This window comes from Triticum dicoccoides, chromosome 5A (genome assembly GCF_002162155.2).
Source record: "Triticum dicoccoides isolate Atlit2015 ecotype Zavitan chromosome 5A, WEW_v2.0, whole genome shotgun sequence".
NCBI lineage: Eukaryota > Viridiplantae > Streptophyta > Magnoliopsida > Poales > Poaceae > Triticum > Triticum dicoccoides.
The window spans coordinates 675,810,509-675,835,253 of NC_041388.1; the positions used below are offsets into that span (position 1 = coordinate 675,810,509).

At 42.5% G+C, this 24,745-nt stretch overlaps 1 protein-coding gene and 1 pseudogene across 2 annotated transcripts; one reads left to right on the top strand and one right to left on the bottom strand.

Annotated features, from left to right (window-relative positions):
* LOC119300422 overlaps positions 1 to 19,515 on the bottom strand; it is a 95,490-nt pseudogene extending 75,975 nt beyond the window's left edge.
* On the top strand, positions 1,275 to 4,662 carry LOC119304044. 2 transcript variants are annotated; one of them, XM_037581207.1, is made up of 4 exons: positions 1,275 to 1,424; positions 1,544 to 1,717; positions 2,574 to 2,846; positions 3,098 to 4,662. In XM_037581207.1, exons 1-4 carry the CDS (start codon positions 1,419 to 1,421, stop codon positions 3,149 to 3,151), a joined length of 507 nt encoding a protein of 168 aa, XP_037437104.1. In that variant the 5' UTR covers positions 1,275 to 1,418; the 3' UTR covers positions 3,152 to 4,662. The 2 variants fall into 2 exon arrangements, with proteins under 2 accessions (XP_037437104.1, XP_037437103.1); XM_037581206.1 differs by having other exon boundaries at positions 1,277 to 1,424; positions 1,541 to 1,717.
* Positions 19,516 to 24,745: the final 5,230 nt, after the last annotated feature.

Sequence of the window (24,745 nt, forward strand, 5' to 3'; positions counted from 1 at the left end):
AAAATAATAACCAAGGATTCAAAAATGGTAAGTGTGTATAGGAAAAAATGTTGACCATGTATTAAATAAATATTAATTTTGTATTTGAAAACTATTGAAAGTGTATTAAAAACATGTACTACATGTGTACCAAAAATGTACATAAAAAACAATGTAAATATGAGAGAAAACAAAAGGAAACAAATGAAAAAACAAAAACAAAACAAAGAAAAATGATAAAAAAGGAAATAAAATAAAATAAAGCCTTTGCGCATGTTCTAACCAGTCTATTTCTTTTAAGTATGCACGAATGGGCCGGCCCTTAACTGTAGACACTTCAGGCGAGAACGATGGAACAATAGAGAGCAACTAGTTGATGAGCGCTTCTTCGGGAGCCCCCCAACGATCGCTTGGGGGTGGACTGAGAGCGCACCACTTGACGCGCTCTTAGCTGCCACCATGTGTCGTGCTCTGACCACTCCCTCCAGATTTGTTTTTTTCTAATACATGTTGAAGTTTTTAAATAGACGTCAAACTGTTTTTTAACACACGATGGACGTTTGGTGAATACACGATGAACATTCTTTTTAGTCGTGAACACTGTTTTGAATTACATGAAGATTTTTTAAATACACTGTGAACACCCTTTTAATATACTCTTTTTTGTGTGTAAAATAACAGTTGACCATATGTAGGATATTAGTAAAATACGGACCACCTTTATGAAGACGCGTGATCTTTTTTTATTTTTGAAAAAGAAATACATGAATAAATTTTTGAGACATGCAACACCTTTACATAAAATACACAAACATTTAACAGAAATTAGCTTTTCATGCGTCTTTCATTTGAAAGAAAATAGGGTCTCATATGCTCGCTTTGTACCAAAATATAAGACGTTTTTTTCGGTTTCGCATAGGGCATGAAGAACGTCTGTATTTTGTTGTGGAGGGAGCATCTCTTGAATATACATGAACATCTGAGGTTTAAGAGAAAGAATTGAGTGAACAAAATGAAGGCAGCGAAAAAGAAGAAGGGGAAGAAGCGAACGGGACGAAGCTGGGCGTACGCGCTGCGGTGAGCACGTACGCGGCAGTCAGCCACAGTCCTGGTGAGTGACGCCCCTGCATCTTCACCTGTTTGACCCGTACGTACGGGTGCTCCCACAGATGCGGCCCCTACCCACCATTGGCCTCCACTAGTCCACTGCACCTGCTCTGCTCTGCTCTGTTTTTGCGTAGCCAAGCCACCACCTACTCCCGTTGGAGCGCAAAACAAAAACATTCCCTCCCACCCCTCCCTGCTCCTCCCGCTCTCGCTCTATAAATATACTGCTCTGCTCCTAGCTACTACCACTAGCGTTAGCACCGTAGCACCACCTCAGCTTGAAGGTCGCAAGCAGAGCAGACACTCCGCCCGTCGCTGACCGCACCGCTGCGATGAAGGTAATCTGATCGATCGACGACGCCATTGATCTATGCATCTCTGGCGGCCTGTCTACATCTCTTCCCGCGTTTTGCTTCTCTTATTAGCATGCCGCTCATGTGTTTATACCATGCAGAAGGTGCGGGCGAGGCCGCGGCGGATCCCGGCGTTCGGCGAGTGGAACTACTACGACGACGGCGGGTACGGGTACGGCGACGGCGCCGGCGACTGGCCGGCCACCCAGTGCTTGGACTCCGCCAGGCAGGCCGGCCTGTTCGTCTCGTTGCCGGCTTCACCGAAGCCACTCAAGAAGGTGAGTAGTGCATGGAGTCTTGCTCGGCAAAAGCCGGATTCTTGCCTTAACGAGTTTTGCTACTGATTTTGTAAACAACAGACGAGTCCTGCTGATTGCATCATATACGTAGATTACTACTACTCCCTCCCTTCCATAATATAGTGCCTATAGATTTTTTGAGAAGTCACACTTTACAAACTTTGACCAAGTTTGTATAGAAAAAGACTTATATCTACAATTTCAAAAATATATAATGTGAAACTACATCTTATGATGAATCTAGTGATATATGTTACGCACCACCGGCGGAGCTAGGCAAGATGCGTTGAGGGGGCCAAACAGGAAATAAGGGTGTTTGCAAGGGGCAGAAGACAATATTTTTCTTAATTTAATCTTCCCTAAAAAATTCCCCACGTAGTTTTACCAAGGCTGAGGGGCCCACGGCACCTGCAGGAACCAACGTAGCTCCGCCACTGTTACGCACTCTAGATGTAAATATTTTTCTCCACAAACTTGGTCGAAGTTGATGAGGTTTGACTTTTCAAAAAAATCTATAGGCACTACATTATGGAACGGAGGAAGTACTAAATGAGTATTGTACACGTTTAGAACAAGCTATTTTACTACTAGTAGAAAAGTTCGGAGCATCGTAGAAACGAAGAAACACCATCGTTTGCGGCAGCCACTCTAGTCTAGCAAAAGGACCAGCAAAAACATGTAGTACGAAATACAGTCACGAGTCATGACGTCCAATAATAAGTTTTTCACCGTCCCGGTGTCGCAGTAAAAATGTCGTTGTCCTGAAAAAAAAACAGATGGTCGCAGTGAAAACGCTGTTACTTTTTGCTGTAACCTCTGTGCTCATTATCACTAGGTGGTAAAGTGGGGTGACAGCGGCACGCTGGAGGTGGACGGGGAGCAGAGGCAGAGGCAGAGGCAGAAGGTGGTGGTGGGGCTGCGCGAAGAGCACGGGCCGAGGAAGCAGCAGCAGGGGAAGCCCATAGAAATTTACCTGAAAGTGTCTGACGCCGCCGACGCCCAGCTCGCCGCGAGCTGCACCAAAACCCGCAGGGCGAGGGTGGTCAAAGCCGTGGACGAGGACCTCTACGTGATCCCGCCGGACATGCTCTGCCACAACAACCCACGCGTAAGTAACCGACCCGTGGGCCCCCACGAAACCTGGAGGACCTTTCGTGTTTACTGCTTAAAATTATGGTCTTATCTCACTGACAGAGGAATCATGTAGTCCACTACTCGTTCACTGTTTAGCTACAGTCTTATCTTACTGACGAGTGTTTATTGGCTCCTACGGCTGCAGTAGAAGAGGCTGACACAAGTGTTTAATGAGGGTCTTACTAGTATCTTCTTACTGACGGGTGTGTTTATTCCTTGGTGCAGAAGAGGCTGACGAAAAGGCTGTGGATCGGGTGTCTCGGCTGCGTCTCCGCCTAGGGATCACAAACCATCCGGCCTTGGTGTGCGTGCGTGTGGAGAAAGAGGAGCGGAAAGCCATGGGCCATGCATGATGCTGTCACGCCATGTCAAACATCCTCTCTCTCTCTCTCTCTCTGCTGTAGTCGTAGCATTATGCGTTTCATTAGGATGGATGGGCGGATGGATGGACGGAGGGACGGCGACGCCGACGTGATGCGCCCACTCGAGTGCTGCTTTCTCCCTTCCGTTGCGTGCATCTTTCCCGATGGGCTTGCCGCTACTCGATGTGTCCATGTAGTTGGGAGACTTGTTCCGTGCCTGTCGAGCATGCATGAAAAGGAAGGAAGGAAGAAAGCAGGAGCCATGGCGGTGGTCTCTTGTTCTCTACGACTCCATTGGGACCCCTTTCAAGTTTATCCATTATTACGTATACTCTTTGCATGTCTCGTGCTAGCTTATTACGAAGTACGGAAGTAGGGTGTGATTGCGCGCTGATTCTTTCCGGAATTGCTGATTGATCACAACATCGCTTCCTCATTTTGCAAAATCGTCTAGCGTGGGGATTCAGGCCGACGACGTCGCTTGTCGCTAAGCTTTCACAGAGCCAATAACATACCCCCGCTAGTGTGAAAACGCTCTTGTATTATGAGACGAAGAGAATACTAATCTTCATTACTTTAATATAATAGTGCTAGGTCTAGTTATATTTTCACATACGTCCATCTACATCCCTATACGTGTGTTTGAAAAGCTCCACCCGGATCCTTTGCCCTCCTCCTCCGGCGGTGCTGCCGTTGCGAGCGAGCTTGGGAAAGGATGCCAGGTCTCAGTTCTGTATAGTAGGTCTAGGATTAAGTGTAGGGCTAGGTCTAAACTTCCCTCCGTGGGGTATGGCGTGATGCCGAGTAGAAGCACTACATCAGCGCTTACGAGCGGCGTCCGACGCCGTTCAGCTTCGCTCACCGGCTGCTCTCCATGGTGGAGAGAAGGTGCGGGAGGCGGATCTGACTCCAGCTTCTCCAATAAGCTCGATCTCGTCCCTGATTTGGAGGATGGCCATCGCTTAGTCCTATTTTCTCGTTGCTGTCATGGTGATGGGAACGGAAATAGGACGAGGTGCAGAGCAAGATTCCCCCGATTGGGCTGGTGCATATTCTCGTCGGTGCCTGGGGTGGAGCTACGGCACGCACTGTTGCTGTCGGTCTCTGCCGCCTCTCCGGCGACCTTTCTGGCCGAATGGCGGCCCCGTGAAGCCATGGTGTCTGCGCTGGCTTCGTTTCTTCCTCCCGGCTTGATGCCTTTAGGGAGGCAGCTATTCAGCTTCGGTATGGAGTCTTCCTCTTCCGTCTTCTGCCGGAGATGGAGTGGTGGCTGTCCGGTGATCCCAAGTGGTTTTGTCCCCGGTGATGGCAGGACTGGATCTGTGCTAGAGTTGATATTTGGACTTGATTGTAATCTTGATTCTCTGGATAGGGTCCTCCTTGTAAGTTTCAGGGACTATGCTGTAGTTTTATTTTCCTTTGAGTCCTGGTCTGAGCTTTGTACTACAACTGCTGGGAATTAATGAAAGCTCTGGGTCCTTCTGGACCCGATCACTGTTCAAAAAAAAATAAAAATACGTGTGTTTGCAACGAAGCGCAGTTTCAACTAAATGAAGTTGGAGTGAGCCAACATGTGGTATGATGGTTAAATGGACAGTGATATTCCTAGCCCACCAGGGTTCAAGTCTTGGTGCTTGCATTGTTCCTGCATTTATTTCAGAATTTTCGACGATGCGTTTTCAATGAGAGTAGACGTCTCTGAAAGGTGCTCATAGGGATGAGTGTATGAGCATTTGCGTTTGTACTGTATTAAGAAAAAGAAGTTGGAGATGACAACCTTCACACATTTTGCCTCTTCAAGGCCAAATCTATAAAAAAAATCCAAAAATTGCATATAGATATTTTATGTGGAAATATAGATATTTGTTAGTAATTTACTCTTAAAATAATACTATGACGGTCTGAGTGGGGAACTTAAACTGCCGCACTCTCAAAATCATTTTTACCACGGTCACAAATGATCTTTTATTTTGGACGCCAATAGCCAGGGAATATTCGTTCTGAGGGGTGTCATTTACGAACGTTTTTTGTGATATTTTCTTCAAAGGTGTATGGCAATTTCTTCAAAACAGCATAGCAGATTTTGAAAAATAAAATAAAATAAGGCAACAACGGGCAGAAATTGCCATATGCTACCATCTAAAAATGCCATAAAAAATGTTTAGTTGTCACCCCTCTCCCAGGGAACGTTCCCCAGTTAGTATTTCCATTTATTTTATAAAAATTACATGAGTAAGTTTCTGGAAAATATCTATTTTGCAAAAAAAATGATGGGTAGAAATATGTTTTTTTCCTAAGTTTTGTGAATCAGTCACATGTATATTGAGATGGTGAATCAGTCACCTGTATATTGATTTCAATGAAGTTGTTGTTTTTGTGTTCATGATGAAACAATACACCACTTATTTTTTGATTGCCCTCTCCCGAAGTTACTTTGGCGGTTTGTTCATGTAGCCTTTAATATTATTCCTCCAAATAGCATTGAAACGTTGTTTGGAACGTGGCTAAATGGGGTGAATACTCATATTGCGTCTAATATTCGGATTGAAATATGCGCACTTCTTTGAGCTATATGAAACTGCAGGAATGATATGATTTTTAACAGGAAACCCGTAGTTACTTTCTTGCAGGTTATATTCAAGGCTACGGTATGGATCCGTACGTGGTCATTACTCACTACTACGGCCTCCAGGGAGCAGCTGGCTACTGGGTGCAACCGATGAGAGATGGCAGCATGGGTTTTTTCAACCGGTTTGGATGGCGGTCGCTGCATAGGATAGGTCCTTAGTTTTTCTCCATCCAGCCGGATACGACTTTGAGCTTTGTACTCTTCTTTTATTTGCTCTTTTTTGCGAGCTAGCTGTACTCTGCAGACCATACTTTGTTTGTTCCGTATTTTTTAATAAAGTGGCCGCATGCATCTCTCCGATTCAGAGGCCGGGGATGTTCTCCTTTAAAAAAATCGTGTACCTAGGTTCTAAAACTCTGATGTACATTGCATTGCTTCCATAAGTCAGATTTGGGCGTTGAAACTTGAAAGATCCCGCACTGACACATCCCTGATGTGTATGAAATTCGGAAGGTGTGATGAATAGTCAAAAAACGATGACATCATGACATGCCCGGGAGGTGACTACTTGAGTGATGCATGAAATTTGGGAAGCTCTGACTGAATAGCAAGAGAATGATGGCGCGCCCAAGGTGTGCCATTCATGCGGTGGCTACTTGAGTGGTGTCTTCTTTCAGATGCATCCTTTTGATCTTTCCCGATGTATGAAATTACGGTGCGTGACTGACTGACTGATTGACCGGGGAAAGGCAATGAGTAGTACTGAACCTAATTAGTATCTGGTTTTGGTGGGTGCCACTAATTATCATCCAATCTCTTGGAGTACTTAGCAGCTTGACCCGACACTCATTGCGCGATTATCCCTTTCAACGGGCTTAATTATTGCTGAATCACAACGACACTGCACTACCATTTGGATTTTTTTGCTTGGTACAGAAAGTAAACCTGAACTTGTAAAACCAACAAGAACTTTTTTGCAATGTGGATGAACATGAAGCCCGAAAATATTGTGGTCACCTCAGGGTGCAACTTTTCTCCGGCAGCTCTCCGTAGAAGAAGCGCTGTTGGTCTGGTCTGCGGCAGCGCCATGTTCAAAACAGATCATCGCCTTCACAGTGCCATTTGTCCATGCTGCCGGCCTGTGTGTCTTGAGGTTTCTACGGTCTAGGGTGCAGCAATCATGAGAGCGTGTGCGGCGTACGCCCAAGCCCGGTGCCAAGAGTGAGCTTGGCGTGCTGGACTCTTCTTAGCCTAAACGCTGCAGTGAGAGGCTAGCTAGAACATTGTACTAGGATCGACATAAATCTGAACGATTGGCTGCAGCAGGTCAGGACAGGTTCTATAGGGATAACAGTTGGTTTTGCACGGGCAAAAGACATCTTGTCCAGGTCAGATCAGAGTGGTGTAAGATTATTGGATGACCAATGTAAACACTAGGAAGACTATCCATGCGTTATGACATGAGTCCTTCATAGACACATTTTCTTTTAACAAAACATTTGTACCTTTTTCTTGCATGGTCAAAACATTTGTACTCGAGCAATCTGTTAGGCACATCCCAGCCCCAGGGTTCTAATGGAAACGTATTAGTTGTGGGCCCATTTGCAAAAGAGGAAGAAAATATGTCATATGTACCTCGGTTTAGTCTCTTTCTTGCGGAAAATACCTCGGTTTAGTGATAAGAATATGAATTTTAATTACTATTCCCTCTATAAACAAATATAAAAGCGTTTAGATCACTAAAGAGTACCAAGCAAATAAGGGCTCGAGCTGCTGACCAGGTGAAGACAAGCTTGTATACTGTTAATTTTAGCCTAGGATTGGCCACCCTCCGTACCTGTTAATTTTAGTTTTCCACAGTGGGAGTTTTTTTATCAACTTCATACTGTGTTTGGGTGTTGCTCAGCATCGGCCGGACGATTCTAGCCTAGGATTGGCCACCCTCCGAACCGTACGATCCATACGCGGACAATAGTATGATCGATCGCTCAACTCCACCCCTCTCGCCCCGGCAACACATTCCTTCATCTCACGCCTCTCTTCCCATCATGCGCATTGCGCCCCTCCCCTGAAACGCCGACCGCACTTGGAGCGCGGCAACCGCTCTCGACAGCATCCCTGCAAAAGCGCCCGTCCGCTCTTAGTGGCACCGCCTCGCACACGGCGTCGCCATTCGAAGCACCAACAGTCGTCGCTCACAGCATGTCGTCATACTAGCCACAACTTTGGGCTTCTGGACATAGTTTTTTTCTTTGCGAGAACAAGCCTTTCATTTCTTAACCATCGGGCATGCGATCGGTCTGGTACACAACATTAAGTTCATCAGGTCCGGACCGTAACTACACGACAATACATATGCTTTGAAGCCCTAACTGAGCGAGGCGATGCGCCACGCATGTCGTCGATCAATGGATCTTTTTTTTTGAATCAACGATCAATGGATCATGGAGATGACATGATGATTATCTTGCAGGAGTAGGAGTTTAATCTCCTCAATAATCTCCAGACATAGTTGCATGTTGAGAGAATTAGAGTAATGAAGATCAAGTATTTAGGTATATAAAGATAAGTGCATTTCCATGCCTGATTTGTTGGTCTATGATTCACCGCTACATCTATTAAGCTTCATTAACAACTTTAACTACATCCCTTAACATGTGGGTGATATGTACCTCAAAATTTGTCATCTAAATTTAGACTTAATGTACTTAGGCTCTGTTCGATAGTCCGCCGGCTCCAACAAATACGAGGATCTGCGGAGCGGGTGTTTCCCCACTCCTTTATTTTGAGCTGAAGCTACCCCCACTCCTGGAGTGGAGTTCTGGAGTGGTGAGACTCCGAACAGGCCCTTAATAGTTGAAGAGTTGTCTAATTTCTCAAAACTGTATCACCATTTAAATGGTAGTACACTCCTACGTTGGATCAACGGTAAAGAAAATAGGTATCTTCGGCCTCGATCTTTGAAACCTACAATGGGCCTTTTAATTACTGGACTTCCCCGGTACGGCTGACCGAGACCTCCTCCTGTTCGACGCCTGTGGACGTCGAACAACGCCGGGGCTATATCTCTCTTATGGCGAGATATACCCTTGCCTTGCCTAAAGCTTCCTCGGATCACTACAATACAAGGTCGACCTAGTACTGTAGTGTTGTGCATGTTTTTCACTCTGTTGCGCTGTTTTCCTTTTTTTTTTGTTCTTTGACTTTTCTTTCAGTTTTCTTTGGGTTTCGTTGTCTATTTTTAGTTTTTTGTTTATTTTCTTATTTTCTTTGCCTTTTTGTTTCTTCACGGGTTACTTTGAGTATTTTGTTTTTACTTTAGTTTTTAGCCAATTTTCTTTGTTTTATTGCTGGTTTTTATTTTCTTTTCCTTTTCCTATTTTATTATGTTTTTCTCAATTTTGGTTAGTGTATTTTTTTTCTTTTCTTTCCTACTTTCTTTGATTTTCTTTGTTTATTTCTTGGTTTTCATCAGTTTCCTTTTTTTGCATAGTTTCTTTCTCGGGTTTCATTGCTTCCATTCTTTGCATCGGGTTTCTTCGGTTTTCATTTTCATTTTTGGTTTTCACTGTTTTTATTCGGTTACTTTCTTTTTATTTTCTTTCATTTTCGTAGGTTTATTTACAAAGAACATATACCTACATGTTTCTGTGCGCATTCTACATTTTTCGTATATATCATAAACATATTTTAGGTACATGTTAACATTATTGAAATACATATTAACATTTTTCAAAACCGGGTATTTTATATGACTAATATTTTTCGTACACATTGTACATTTATAGTATACATCAAACAAATTTTTACATATGCATTTCACATTTTGCAAATACAAGATTAATTTTTTATTAATATATGGACATTTTTTTCATACACAGTGTACAAGTTTGTATACTCCAGGAACATTTTTAACGCATTTATAATTTGTGAAAACAACAAACATGTTTTCACAGACAATGTACATTTTTTTATACTCGAGGAACATTTTTAATACGCATTTAGAATTTTACAAAACATGATTGGTTTTTTTATACATACAGTATTTGTTTAGTATATATTTTCGTATACATGACAAACATTTTTTTACACATTTAAAATTTTCCAAATGCTTTAATAACATTATCAAAACGTTGGTTAATTTTTTTCAAATGCCTGATTAATTTTCTAAAATACATGATTAACATTTTCATACACATTGTATATATGTTGTATACGATTTCTGTATACACGTGAATAATTTTCTCTATACATATTTAACATTTTCTAAACACATGATCAACATTTTTCCATACACATTCTGTCATTTTGTTGTTTCTTATATATTTTTTGTATACGTGAAAAACATTTTTATATGTACATTTAAAAGTTTTCAGCTAACTTTTGAACATTGTTTCAAAATCTTTGTTTAAAAAAAATGTGATCAACCTTTTTAATACACATTGTATATTTTTTGTATATGTAAGAAGCATCTTCTCTATACACATTTAACATTTTTCAAATGCTTGGTTAACATTTTTAACAAATGCTTTATGTAAAGTATTTTTTAAATATATATTTAGAATATTTGGACGTTTAAACACAAATAGAAATGAAATAGAAAACAAAGAAGTAAAGAAACGGGAAAAATGAAGTCGTGGCCTGTGCCTTCCCATGTTCGGCCATTTAGTGAGGCGCCTGACACGAGCACACCATATGTCTGGCTATAAGCGATGCATAGGTGCGCCTGTTGAACGGGAGCAACTACTTGACGAGCGCTCCTTCGGGAGCCTCGCAACGATCAGCGTCACTTGGCCCGCTCTCAGCCGCCCGCCACGTGTCGCGCTCTGGACGCTTTCTATGATTTTTTTTTTCATTTTTCGCACGCGATTTTGGCTTTTTAAAAGATTTTTCGGGTTTTTTCGATGTTTCGGGTTTCCACCGGTCTTCCTTAGCTTTTGGATAAGAAATATCCGGAAAAGAAAATTTGTGTAAAAAACACGTTCTTTTATTCCGTGAGATGCACGGTTTTTCTTTCGGAAGAGTCATGGCCGTGCCTCTCGGAAAAGGAAAAAAATGTGTTTTCTGTTTCGGATAAAACATTTTTAATAGAAAAACTTCCAGGTTGCGACAAGTGACGTTCTCACACCCTGGGAAGGTGAGAGTGATCTTTGCAATGAATACTCCTCAATTAGTGATTTCTCTGTTGAACAGTGCAGACGACGCTAAAGAGAACGCCAATGCGCGGGCCCAATTCTTGTAGTGGCCTGTGGCCTCCTACGCTGGGCTATTTAGGGAGGCGCCTGACGAGAACACAACCTACATCTCGCTATAAGGAAGACAAGGGTGCCGACATCGAAGGGTGCATGCGATGCTAGAGAGAGCGCCAATTGGCGGGCCCAATTCTGGCACAAGTTTTTTTCCGGTTAATATTTATTTGGTTCATTTTTTCACTGTAAAAATGTTCCAAATTTCGAAAAATGTTTAGGGTTTCTAAACAAATCATAAATTTTTAAAAAACTTGGTAGCTTCGAACATCTGTTCCAAGAAAATGTTCAGAAGATAAAATGAAAATTTTAGTGTAGAATAAAAATATTTTCCATCTAAATTTTAAATTTTTCACTAGATATTAGAAAATGGTCAACATAAATTAAAAAAATACATAGTGTGTATTGAAGAAATTTTCATCATATATAAAAGAATTATGCACCATGTAATAAACAAATGCTCACCACGTTTTAAAAAAAATATCCAAATATATTTTTGAAATTTGGAATATTTTCTGAAAAATGAAATTTTTTTACAGAATGCATTTATTTTGAAAATTTGTGAAAAAAAATTATAAACAAGAACAATTCTTGACATTATAGTTTACTAAAATACGATTATTTTAGGAATTTGGGAGCATTTTTATAGCAGCATTTTTATATCCAAACATTTTTTAAAATTTCCATACATTTTTGAAAAAGAAAGAAAAAGGAACATGAGAAAGTAAGGACCAAAGAAAAAACACAACACAGAAGCCATGAGAAAGAAATGAAATAAAAAAATAAAAGCTGGAAGGAGAAAAGAAAAATAATTGCAAAAAAAAGAACGAACGCACTACAGAAGAAAAACACAAAAAGAAAACTCTCAGTATTGAACTGTAGACTGGGTTGGCGAAAGTCACACCCGCTAAATGTGTGGCTTCCGCTATCAATAGCTCACAGGAGGTGAATAAAGTCTTCCCGACTGACCTGTTACAAAGCCGGGCCGTCCACTTTCTCTTATAGTGGTCCATTTTAGCCCATCAATTCACTCTTTTTCAGGCCTATAGAAAGTGACCTACATCAAAGCCGGCGTGAAATGAAACTCTGTTTGCTTCCTCAGTTTCAGGATTGCTCCTCCCTTCAGGGCTCCAACGTTGTCTAGTTTCTCAAAATTATATCGCTTGTTAAATGGTTGTACACTCCAATGTTGAAGCAACTACAATAAAAGGGTGTCTTCTCCCTCAATCTTTGAAACATATCACTGGGCTTTTCATGACCGGGCTGCCGAAATGTGAAAACCATCAGTTTGCATCGGAGCTCCTAAGGGACGCATTAAGCGTCAAACAGGGTGTCGACGCCTAGCTTAGCCGCAACTTCGCCGGCCCATTTAACTGGCATTGTGGCATTCAACGCGTTGTAGCTACCCGAACTGTATATTGTAGCGACTTGGCTGTAGCAATCAGTTTTTAGTTGGATCTTTCTATTAAATTTTTCGAAAATATGAATAATTAAAAAAATCGATTACTTCTTGAAAGCGCAGACAACAATTAAAATTCTGGAACATTTTTCCAGAAAACACGAGCATTTTTTTGAAAATTCATGTTTTTTTTGAAAACCAGAACATTTTTTTGGAATTTGTTTTAGCAAGGTTTGGAAACAAGTATTTTTAATTCCAAACAATATTTAAAATGAACATATTTTTTGAATTTGTGAACAAATCTAGAACACAGTCAAATTCGATTTGTCCACGGATAGCACTTGCCTAAACGGTTCCTGTCTGTGAACAGAAGTGTTCGCATGATGTGGAATCATCTGCAAGTGTAGTACGACAGGATGGAGAGAGAGAGAGAGACGTGATCAGCCTAGAAGATTTTGGAGAAGCGCATGTCATCGGAGTGTACACTTGTGGTGCATGGGCACCGTGGTGCCCTTTTTTTTGAAAAATATAATAAAATCCATATTTAGAAAAAATCTGTGGAAATTTGTATGTGCATACTATGAATTCATGATTTTTTTTCCACTATGGATCTACGACATTAGTACAGTTCACCTACAGATAACTGACTCCTAGCGAGCTGCAGTATCTATAGCGGTGAAGCAATCATGTGGCCACAACCACATGCATTTCCGTTCCATCCCTTGCTAGTTCGAGGATCCTACTCTAAAAGTCAGTCAAACTCATTCGCTGACTGTCACGACACCGAAGGCTCACACCAAACTTATCAACATCATGCGTCACTCACATGAAGGCAGACATGCACTCCCCCGCATAGGCCTTCCACTTATAGTCACGTACGTACGTTTGTGCTACAACTCTCTTCGTCTCATTATATAAGGGCGTTTTTTGTAGTAATAGCAACGAGACAGTTCGATTCAATGGTCTATGTGACAGATAAGAAATTGATACTCCGGCAGATCCTCTTGAGATTGATGAAGTCGTCATGGACGTCTTCGTCGATGGAGACGTCTCTTTCAGTTGAATGCACATCGCCGAAAGACCTATAATAAATCCAAAAAAATGTGAGCATCATTATCAAATCTAAGACTTAAACTCTAGTGGGCAGAGATACCATTGTCCTACTAACCATCTAACCACGGGGTACTTTGTGATGGATTGGTCGGTTGAGTAATGAGGCTGCAGCAAGGAGGTTAATTACATGCGTCGCGAGTGTTAGAAAAAGCAAGGAACTGGTGTTGTCAACTTGGTGCCAAATCAAATGAAGTCCACTGCATCCTAGCAAAAATGCTTAGGCTAGTCATAGTGGGAGTAACTTAGATACTAACATAACGCACTTCAAAAAAATTTTGCTTATGTGGCAAGTAGTTAATGAGAGGTAGTAACATAATATGTTACTGTAACATAGTGCTTCCCGATACAAGATGAGTCTATAAGTTGATAAATAAAGCCATCTATGATACTTCCTCCGTCACCGTTTACAAATCCTACACATATACCTAGGTTGTCAATTTTATCACCCTAATATAAACTATATAACACAAAAATTATACTTTTTGAAAATAGAACATCTGAAGTTTATATTGGTGTACTTTTTTGTAATATATGACTTGTACTAGGTTAGTCAAATTGACGACCTAGAGGTACGCGCACGTTCTGTAAACTGAGAGAGTACTACTATTATGTTATTTTGCATTATGAAGGTAGTAATTTGTTATATATATATACAACCCTTCTTATCTAGTGGATCGAGTCACTGCCGACACATGCTCGAGCCGATAAGCACGCAGCTGCGCACATCGATCGATGGATCGTTATTTTACTACTGCCGCCATGGCGCGCAACGGTACGAATCGTGGCCGTGGTGGATCGATCTGACCTGGGCAGTGGGCAGTGGGGCGGCAGGTGTGCTTGCGAGGTGAGTACGTACATATCTCCGCGCCGGCAAATGTACCGTCCAGGCGTCTGGTCACCAGCGGAGTTCCTTTTCCGGGCGTGTACGTTGGTGGCTCCAGGCGCCTACGACCCTACGCACGTAGTGGCACCGCCGTGCTTCGCCTCGTCGCCGGCAGTCGATCGATGGATGCCATGCCATTATGTATTATACGGCAATACAGCTGTACAAGAGTTATTATTAGGGTCGTCGCGGCCTCCTGTCCATCACGTTTTGGAGCGCGCCCGCCGGTGACAGCAGTCGAGCGCTGAGCGCTCAGGAGCTAGGACCACGGGCGGCGGTCGTCGTCGTCCCAGCAGCTAGCCGGGGAGTGGGGACGAAACGTCGAGACGGACGGAGGAGCACGCACGGGAAGGAGATTCGATCGGATTTCCCCGTGCATCTTCCCGGCTGTAGACCACGTCGCCGTCCACTCTCGGGGCTTCTCTCCGTCCATCAGCGGGTGCCAGTGGTGGCGGAGAGTGCAAGCACCGGCAGGGGCGCATGCTGTGGCAGCTGCCCTGATTTGCAAGCTGGATGCACGGCACGGGGAGACACTCGACGGACGGAGGAGCGCGCACGAGTGTTGGCAAGCCGGCAGTCGACAGGCACGTGAGCCTGCAGCTGAGCGCGCGCGGGGACGAAGGATTTCGATCTCGGCGTCGCGTCTGCTAGCTACGTGCTCCCACATCGACGGTGACCATGACTGTACAATCTGCGGCCAGGAGATGAGGTAGGCCAAGGGAGAGGAGAAGATTCCTTCCTCTCCGTGTGACAGACTACGCAGTGACTGTAGCACGCATAACACTCATGAGCAGCGCACGCGGGTCACTTTCCTTCTTGATTTCTCGTCTTCTCAAATCTTAAGTTGGCATTCCGATTCCACAACAGTACCAGTATGTCAGCAGCCTTCAGATATCGGAACAACGTATTGCACCGGCCTATCGCGCCATTAAATTTAAACCTGCCGTGCGCCATGTCCGGTCGGCTCGTGTCACGTACATGTATGAATACATGCACATATCGCTCAAAGAGCGGCCACTCTACTTATTTCTTATTTAGGTGTGTATCGTGCACGCAGACGTGTGTGCCTGCGTCGTGAACTCGTGATGGGTACGTGGACGCAAAGATGCTGACAATCAGTGTCCCCTGAGCTGCATGAGCTAGATGTTAACTCCGTTGGGAGTACACAATTCATATCTAGCTCATATACCAAACTAACTCTTGAATTTGAAGGGATAGAGCAAAAAGCTCAAAGGTCGTCTCATATTTGTAAAAGTAACCCATGTATCAACATCTATGAATAAGAGAAAGAGAAATCCGGTTCCATCTATGTTGATTGTCTCCTACGTATTTCTTCCTTCGTGTGTTTGCAGGATAGTGATGGGAGACATGATCTTCTAGTAATTCCTCATGCCTCCTTCTGCCTCCGGGAAAGGGTATAACAGATCGAGGATCCATAACCACATCATAATATAGCCCGTTATCAACAACTCTCCTCTGAGTAAAGGTATGTCCATGATCTTCACCATTTTGTCATGATTGGATTCGGAGGGTCCAATGGAACTAACATATCAAGAGTAAGAATCAATGCAAAAGGAAGGAGGGAAAAACTGGGTGGATGGCTCCTAAAACCGGGAAATGATGTGTCTACATGGGTCATCCATTACCTAAACCACAGTAAAGGGTTCGGGTGGGGGTGGTTGTGTTGGGGAGAGTTTTGTGTCATTTACGAACTGATTCCCGCAACCAGCGGGAGACAGGATATTCCCGTGGACTCTCTGTTCTCACCGGGAAAAGATCGTAGATAACGGTACTCCTAGTTACACAGTTTTTGTTCTACATCTGGGTGAATCTTAGGGTGTGTACTGTGGTGTTACCTTGTGAATGCCATGTAGGATAAATATTGAGGCGAACGAGAAAAAACTAGAAATAAGGCTTGCCTTCTCTTAGTTAAGAGATGATCTTTTAGCAATAATATCACACCATATGTTCAGGTATATCTGGTTATTAGAGATATGACTCAGAGATTACTCATTGTACATCATGTTTTTATTGCCATCTCTATGTTACATGGCAAGCTTAAGATAAGATTGCATTATCAACCACTCTACAAGCCATTATACATCACAACTTTCAACGAGCACATTTTGCATCACTTTTTTAAAACCATGAATATTTGAAATTTGCTTGAATTTTTCAAATTCATGATCATTTTTAAGATTCACAATTTTATAAAGCTTATGAATAGTTTTCTTGACACTTTCGAAAATTTAGGAACATTATGTAATTCGTAAACATTTTTTAATTCACATTTATTTACTAAAATTGAACATTTTTTAATTTACATACATTATTGGATTTTAATTCTTTTTAAATTAATCAAGAATTTTTAAATTCACTAAAATAAATATTTTAACTTTTTTATTTGTGAATTTTTCAAAAATAAGTAGAAAAACACAATTTTATTTTGTTTCTCTGAAACCTGTTGAAAACTATTTTTTAGAATATCGGACCGTCGGTTAACGTATCTGGTGCAACGGTGAATTTGGTGCTACCGGTGCGCCGATCTCCATATCTCACTTTATAAATATTTAAAAACTATGCAATTTTGTGAGGTTGTAAGCATGACACGTATCTACCATAGTGTAATATTTTAGATTCAAATTTAATGTACATAGTTAGAAACAAAAAAAGACAAATCATGCTGAGAATGGTACCTAATGCAAGCTGGGCCTTGAATTCAGCCCATTTTCTATATCATCGGTGAATTTCTCTTTTTTGTTTCAAATGCTGTGTTTTCAATTTGGATCTCAAATTTTGTAGTATGACAGATTCTTGTCGCTAGTACAACATACTTTTTGTTTCGAATTTTTTGACATTCATAAAATTGGATTTTATTAACTTGGTGCATGGGTTGCACAAGATATTTCCCCATTTCTTCACAGCAATAGCAGCAAGGTTTGCGCCCCCCATATATCTCGCCTTCAGCGAGTCCACTTTCCAACTCACTGAAGGGGGAGCGAGATGGGCCTGCCCACGCGTGGGGCAGGTCACAGCCTCTTTTTTCTTCTTGCTGTTTTCTGTTATCGTTTTTTGCATTATTTTCATACACTTACAAAAAATACTCTACAAAACCATTTGAAAAATTATGAGTAAGTACTTGAAAAATATTGAACATTCATTCAGAAAATTGTTGAATGTGTATAGAAAAATTGTTGATCACGTATTAAAAATGATGAATTTTTTATTATAGACACAAAAATTTAATTAACCATTTTTAAAAAATTGTTGATTTTTTTAAAAAAATGTTAAATGTGTTCAGAAAAAATTGAAAATGTACTAAAAATGATAAAAAAATTTGATCATGTATATCAAAATGTTAATCAAGCATTTTAAAACGTGTTGAACAAGTATTTGAAAAATGTTAATCAAGCATTTGAAAAATGTTCAATGTGTAAAAAAATGTTACAATGTATTAAAAAGATGAGGAAGAAATTTGATCATGTATATAAAAATGTTAATCGACCATTTAAAAATTGTTAAATAAGTTTTAAAAAATTATAATAAAGTGTTTGAAAAATGTTAAATGTGTAAAGAAAAAATGTTTACCATGTATTAGAAAATTGCTAATCTTTTTATTTGAAAACTGTTTATCAAGCATTTATTTTTTTAGAAAAGGGGTATTACCCCGGCCTCTGCATCAGAAAGATGCATACGGCTCATAATTAAAAAACAAAAGCAGTCACAAAAATCTCCAACATCTGAAGGTACGAAAAGAAAACAAGCTGCTCAAGTGAGCCTAATCAAGAAGCCACAACCGGATGGCAAATAAAATAGGAGCACTACATGCCTATCCTATTACATGACCGCCATCCAAACCGGTTGAAAATACCCCGAGCTACCATCTCCCATCGGGTAGACGCAGTAGCCAAACGCCCCCTGGCCTCCGTCGGAGTGAGTAACGACCACATACGGATCAATGCTGTGGCCCTGAAGATAACCTGCAAAAAGTGAAAGTTCGTTTTTCTGTTAAAAACCAAATCATTTCTGCAGTTCCATACTGCCCATAACAAGGCACACACTCCGACACGAATGTGTCTTGCTACATCCAAGTTAACCCCATCAAGCCATGTTCCAAATAACATATTGATAGAGGTAGGTGGAATAATAATAAAAGCAATATGAATCGAACGCCAAAGAATCTTAGCCAGCGGACAATCTAGAAAGAGGTGCCTTATAGTTTCGTTACAATCACAAAAGCTACACCTAGCAGAACCCATCCAATTGCGTTTTGCCAGGTTGTCTTTTGTAAAAATGACTTGTTTATGCACAAACCACATAAACACTTTGATTCGCAAAGGTACCTTAACTTTTCAGACGTGCTTCGAGCAAGGAATGACACTAGTGTTTATGACATCCAGATACATGGATTTGACCGAGAACCTGCCGTCCTTAGTCAGTTTCCAAAACAATCTATCTGGCTGCTGAGACAGCTGGACATCCATCAACCTTCGTACAAGATGAAGACATGCCTCCCAACAATGGCCTACTAGCGTCCTCCGGAAGCTAATATTGAGAGGCGTGGACTGTAAGACAGTTGCAACATAGGCTTCTCGACGTTGAACAATGTTATACAGAGTAGGATATTGAAGTGCCAGAGGCTCTCCCCAAGCCACGTATCCTCCCAGAACCTCGTGTTAGCCCCATCACCGACTAAGATTTTTGCCCTGTTAAAGAAGAGGGGCTTGACTCTCATCAACCCTTTCCAAAACGGAGAATCAGTCGGGCGCACAGTCACCTGAGCCAAAGTTTTAGCCTGAAGATACTTATTTCGCAGAATCTGAGCCCATGTGGCCTCTGTCTCGGACGAGAGTTTAAATAGCCACTTGCTAAGGAGACATCTATTCTTGATCTCTAGATTTTCAATGCCTAGACCGCCTTGGTCCTTCGGCCTACAGATGATATCCCATTTTGCAAGCCTATACTTTCGTTTCAACTCATCATTCTGCCAAAAGAAACGAGATCGATAAAAGTCTAACCTCTTCCCGACCCCCACCGGGACCTCAAAAAAGGATAAAAGAAACATGGGCATACTGGTTAAGACCGAATTAATCAGAATTAATCGACCTCCATATGACATGAGCTTCCCTTTCCAACAGCTCAGTTTCTTTTCAAAACGATCCTCGATGCACTTCCACTCCTTGTTCGTCAGCTTACGATGGTGAATGGGTATACCTAGGTATGTAAACGGTAGCGAACCCAACTCACATCCGAACAATTGCTTATACGCCTCCTGGTCCTCATTAGCTCTTCCAAAGCAAAACAGTTCGCTCTTATGGAAGTTAATCTTGAGTCTAGACAATTGTTCAAATAAGCACAACACAAGCTTCATGTTCCTTGCTTTCGCCAAGTCATGCTCCATAAAAATGATAGTATCATCGGCATACTGCAGAATGGATATACCACCATCAACTAGGTGCGGAACCAAGCCCGAAACCTGCCCCGCATCCTTAGCCCGACCTATTAAAATGGATAACATATCAACCACTATGTTAAATAGAATCGGTGACATGGGATCTCCTTGCCTTAGTCCTTTGTGTGTCTGGAAATAGTGACCTATATCATCATTCACTTTAATCCCTACACTCCCTTTTTGCGTAAAGGACTCAATCTGGTCTCGCCAGGCCTTGTCAAATCCTTTCATACGCAACGCCTGTTGAAGGAAAGGCCATTTAACTTTATCGTATGCTTTTTCAAAATCCACTTTAAAAACCACACCATCTAGTTTTTTTGAGTGAATCTCATGGAGCGTTTCATGCAAGACGACCACCCCTTCAAGGATATTTCTGTCTGGCATGAAAGCGGTCTGGGACGGTTGCACAACTGAATGCGCAATCTGCGTGGGTCTGTTCGTCCCAACCTTGGTGAAAATTTTGAAACTAACATTAAGCAAACATATAGGCCTGAACTGCTCAATGCGAATAGCCTCTGTCTTCTTAGGAAGAAGAGTTATCGTTCCAAAATTGAGCTTGAACAAATGAAGCTGACCATTGAACAAATCATGAAACATCGGCAACAGGTCACCCTTAATAAAATGCCAGCACTTTTTGTAGAACTCCGCCGGAAACCCATCTGGTCCTGGCGCTTTATTGTTCTTCATTTGTGAAATGGCCTCAAACACCTCTTTCTCCGTAAAAGGAGCAGTCAAAATCTCATTCTCTTCCGTCTCAAGTTGGGGAACATCCTCAACTCTTGACTCATTCAGGGACACAAAACTCTCTTCCGGAGATCCAAACAACTGCTTATAAACAAATGTTAAAATGTATAAAAAATATTGACCAAGTATTTAAAAATTATTAATCTTGTATTTTAAAAATGTAAAAAATGTTTATAGAAAAATGTTAACCATGTATTACAAAGATGTTTAATTTGTATTGGAAAAATGTTAGACGTGTGTTAGAAAAATGTTGTTGGCATTCTAAAATAATAATTGTAAGAACGAAGAAAACCAAAAAAATAATGAAACTAAATAAAAGAAACATGAAATTAAAAAAACAAAGAAATAAAATAAAAGAAAGAATGAAAAAATGGAGAAAGAAAGATAATCAAAAGAAAAAGACGTCTCGAATAGCCTCAAGTAGGAGGTGCCCCTACAACTTACCTTGAGGGAGACCTAGGCGGAGTGGGTACTAGCACCCATGATCTACCTGGAGACCAGGGATCGATCCCTGCTTCTCACATTTCCTCTCCTAATTTTAATCGCTACGCGCGGGTGAGTGGCCGAAAACCTTCAGGGAGAGTTCTCTCTCGTCTCGCTTAATGCGAGATATAGACGTTGCGGCAAGGTTTTATCTCTCAAAGCGACATGGAAAAAGAACGAACGATGGAGTTATGGGGGCCGGTCCGGGCCGTGTACCCGAGGCTAGGCCTTACATCTGCACAGTTGTGTCGTGCAGTCTTCTCCCTCTTGTATCCCATTTCAGCCCATCAACCACCCTGTTCTAAACCACGAGTCTCTTTTTTTTCAGAACAAACTCACTTTCTCTTCTTAGAAAAAAATTCTCTGTGATTCTCTCTCAAGCTATTGCCCTAGTTTCTCTGACCTATAGTGCCTTCAGTGCTGCAACGGGCAGCATGGAAAACAGTTGCCAGCCGTCAGCTCCCTGGTCCGAACTGATGTAGAGAGGCGGGCAATATATTTCAACACCCCCTCATTTCTAAGTTTATTCAGTCCTTAGACATGGGATCTATGTAGGCCGCAGAATCATTTTTTAATACTGCATTGGCACTTGGCAGGATGTTGAACTCAAAATCTCTTGCTCAGATATCATATTAAATTCATGCTCTAACCAATTTATGTAAAAGTCCAAATCAAAAAAAGAGACGAACAATATATTTCAACAGTAAGTACTGTTCAGCTACAGAAACTCCTGGCGAGCTGTGGTATCTATTACCCGGTGCAGGGACATATGGGAAATCAACCATGCGGCCACATTTCCGTTCCCCGCATTAAAAATCGTCAGATTTATCCGTTGACTGTCACAACACCGAAGGCTCACACCAAACTTATCAACATCATGCGATCACTCATCACGTCAGAGGCCGCCATGCCCATGCACTCCCCCACACAGGCCTTCCTCTAATAGCCACGTACCAATAATTTATTATCCCCTCTGTTGATCTATTGCATAATATAAAAGCGTTTTCTTTTGGATAATATAAAAACGTTATTTACACTAATGTAGCGTCAAAAATACTTCCTCGTAAAGGGAGTAAGTGATAGCCACGAGATAGCTTCGCGTGACAAACAAGAAATTGATACTAGTCTGGTCGAATCAAACGTGACAGGGCCATGCTCAGTTGTTTACTCCGCTGCCAGCTACAAAAATATACTCCATCCATTTGAAAAAGTTTGTCCCTTAAATGATTGTTTTTAGCATCAAGTTACTGTTAGATACATCCGTTTGAGAAATAAGTTTGGAACAAGTTTTTGCGGACGGAGAAAGTATATTCAGGCAGGTCGTCAAGCATGGGGAGGCGGTCTTGGGCCGGCCCGTTGAATCTCCTCCTAAACAGCTAACGTATTACCGTGTCTCAAAAAAAGGCTGATGTTATTACTGGCGATCACCTATAGAGAAAATTGCGCGCGACGATCAGCAGAGATTGAGATTGTTAGGCTTTTTAATTCTTAGGTCTTAGACTATTCATAGTGGAAGTAACATAAGAGGTAACATCACACTTATCTAGACAGAAGAAATGATGTGACATGTAATTAATGAAGAAAGAGAGGCATATGATAACATGGCTAATTACTGTAACATCACATATATCAAGAAAAGATGAGGTTATAATCTAATAAATAAAGTGATACATGACACCGTTGAGGTAGTAACATAGACTAGTAATATATACATGTTACTACTCTAAGTTACTCCCTAATGTGACTAGTCTTATATGCAGATTGAAATGTTTAACTTATTAATATTAATCAAGGCCTGCTATTGCCATCAGTTGGATGAGTTGGGGTGGCTGAGATCTTGGAATCTTATGGCCAAAGCCGAAAGCTCTTGTCTGTCCATTGTCCTCTTTGGCCCTTGGCGGCGGCGTGTAGAACACACGGCCACCACCAATTATGTAAGCGCATCGATCACATCAGCTCCAATATTTATCCTTGCAAAGTTAATGGAGGGCAAACGCGCATGGACGGTATATACATTGTATCTGCCCATTACAGAGTGGTGCATGTACGCCTATGCATAAGTATATTATAAATAGAGCAGTACTCCCTGTATGAAGAAATATACTAAGATTTTTTAATCATTTAGAGCATCTATAAACCTAACTCAGCAAATCCGGCCCCTCAAACGTCCGCGGACGCGTCTGCGGGCATTGACCGGACACTCTCTATATCCGCGTCTTCACACCCACATATCTCACATTCTGTCCCCTATTTTCATACTAAACCATACAGCGTTGAGAAAAACTACATAAATCATGAGCGGACATACAAATGCACAATCAATTCATCAAAAGATCACAGGCGGATCATATAAAGATAGCCAAAGTTCGCATAATACACATAATACGCGGACTAGTTCAAACTACAACTACAAATCTGAAATAAAGACAGATCCTCACCACTTTCTTGCCAGCCCTTTGCCCTTCCGGTAGCCGGCGCAGTTGTAGGAGTCCACGGTAGGAGGTGGGTCCACGTTGGAGCCGTCGGACCCGTCGGAGGAGGAGGAACCGGAGATGACGATGAAGCCTTGCAAGCGTCGGACGACGCGGTGTTGCTGGCGCTTGAGCTTGGCCACCCTCGCCGCCTCCCTCGCCTCCCGCTCGGATTGCTCAATGACGAGCCGTAGCTGCTTGGCATTGAGCCATCTGGCCTTCGTCTCCACCTCAGTCAGTGACCGGCGGCACGCCCACTCGAAGAGACGGTCCTCCTCATTGGGCACTCGGCGTTGGCGGGCGGACTGCGCAGACCCGTCGGCCCCACCAACCATCTCCCTAACACTCTGCCTCTCGTGGCGGGCAGCTCGTGCCTCCGACTCCGAAGTCCGCATCCACGGCGTCGGCTGAGCGGGCACTAGAACCCAGCGCTACCCACGCGGAGCAGTGGCCGGAGGTGGAGGAGGCCGTCGGGCGCGAGGAGCAGATCTGGCAGGTCTCGCAGATCCGCGTGCAGGGCGGGAAGGGCCAGCGTCGGCATCGGCGCTGGCGCGACGGGCGATAGGGGCGTCGCACCGAACTCGGAGCTGCTGCCCGTATCGACCTGCGAGCTTTCGAGCGCGATACGGAGCACCAGCCCCTCCTCGTCTCTAGAGCTGCTGTCGGAGTAGCTGCCAGTGTTGGACATGCTCGCCGGCGCTACGGATTTGGCAGTTTGGGGAAATGGGAGTGTCGAGAAGGGAAGGGGGGAGGGGAGTGGAGTGAGCTAGGGTTTCTGTCGGACGGGAATTTTTGTGGGGTCAAGGTGAGCCAACGGTGGGCCGGGCTGATGTGGCGGGCGTGCCCGGGTGTTCCTGGATCGCCTCATATCCGTCCTACATTTGGGACGGATACGAGGGGTGCCGGTCAACCCGGACGTTTGAGACTAGTTTGAGAGTTCTGGTTGGGTCGGTATTTTGTGACGGTCAGTGACCAGACGGCCTACCTGAGCGTATGGGACAGATATAGGACACCCGGATGTAGATGCTCTTACTACATAGTTTAATCCCAAAACTAGTAATTAGTTTCACTGTTGAAATTTAAGGCAGAGAAGAAGTGGACCTTGAGCCGCCCATATATATACTATTTTTTTAACACAGTACAGACGCAAG

Bases quoted from the DNA above. Each gene is read 5' to 3' on its own strand.
- LOC119304044 (XM_037581206.1), top strand. The intron at 1,718-2,573 runs GTGAGTAGTGCA...CATTATCACTAG, and splicing joins CACCGAAGCCACTCAAGAAG to GTGGTAAAGTGGGGTGACAG. The intron at 2,847-3,097 runs GTAAGTAACCGA...TCCTTGGTGCAG, and splicing joins TCTGCCACAACAACCCACGC to AAGAGGCTGACGAAAAGGCT.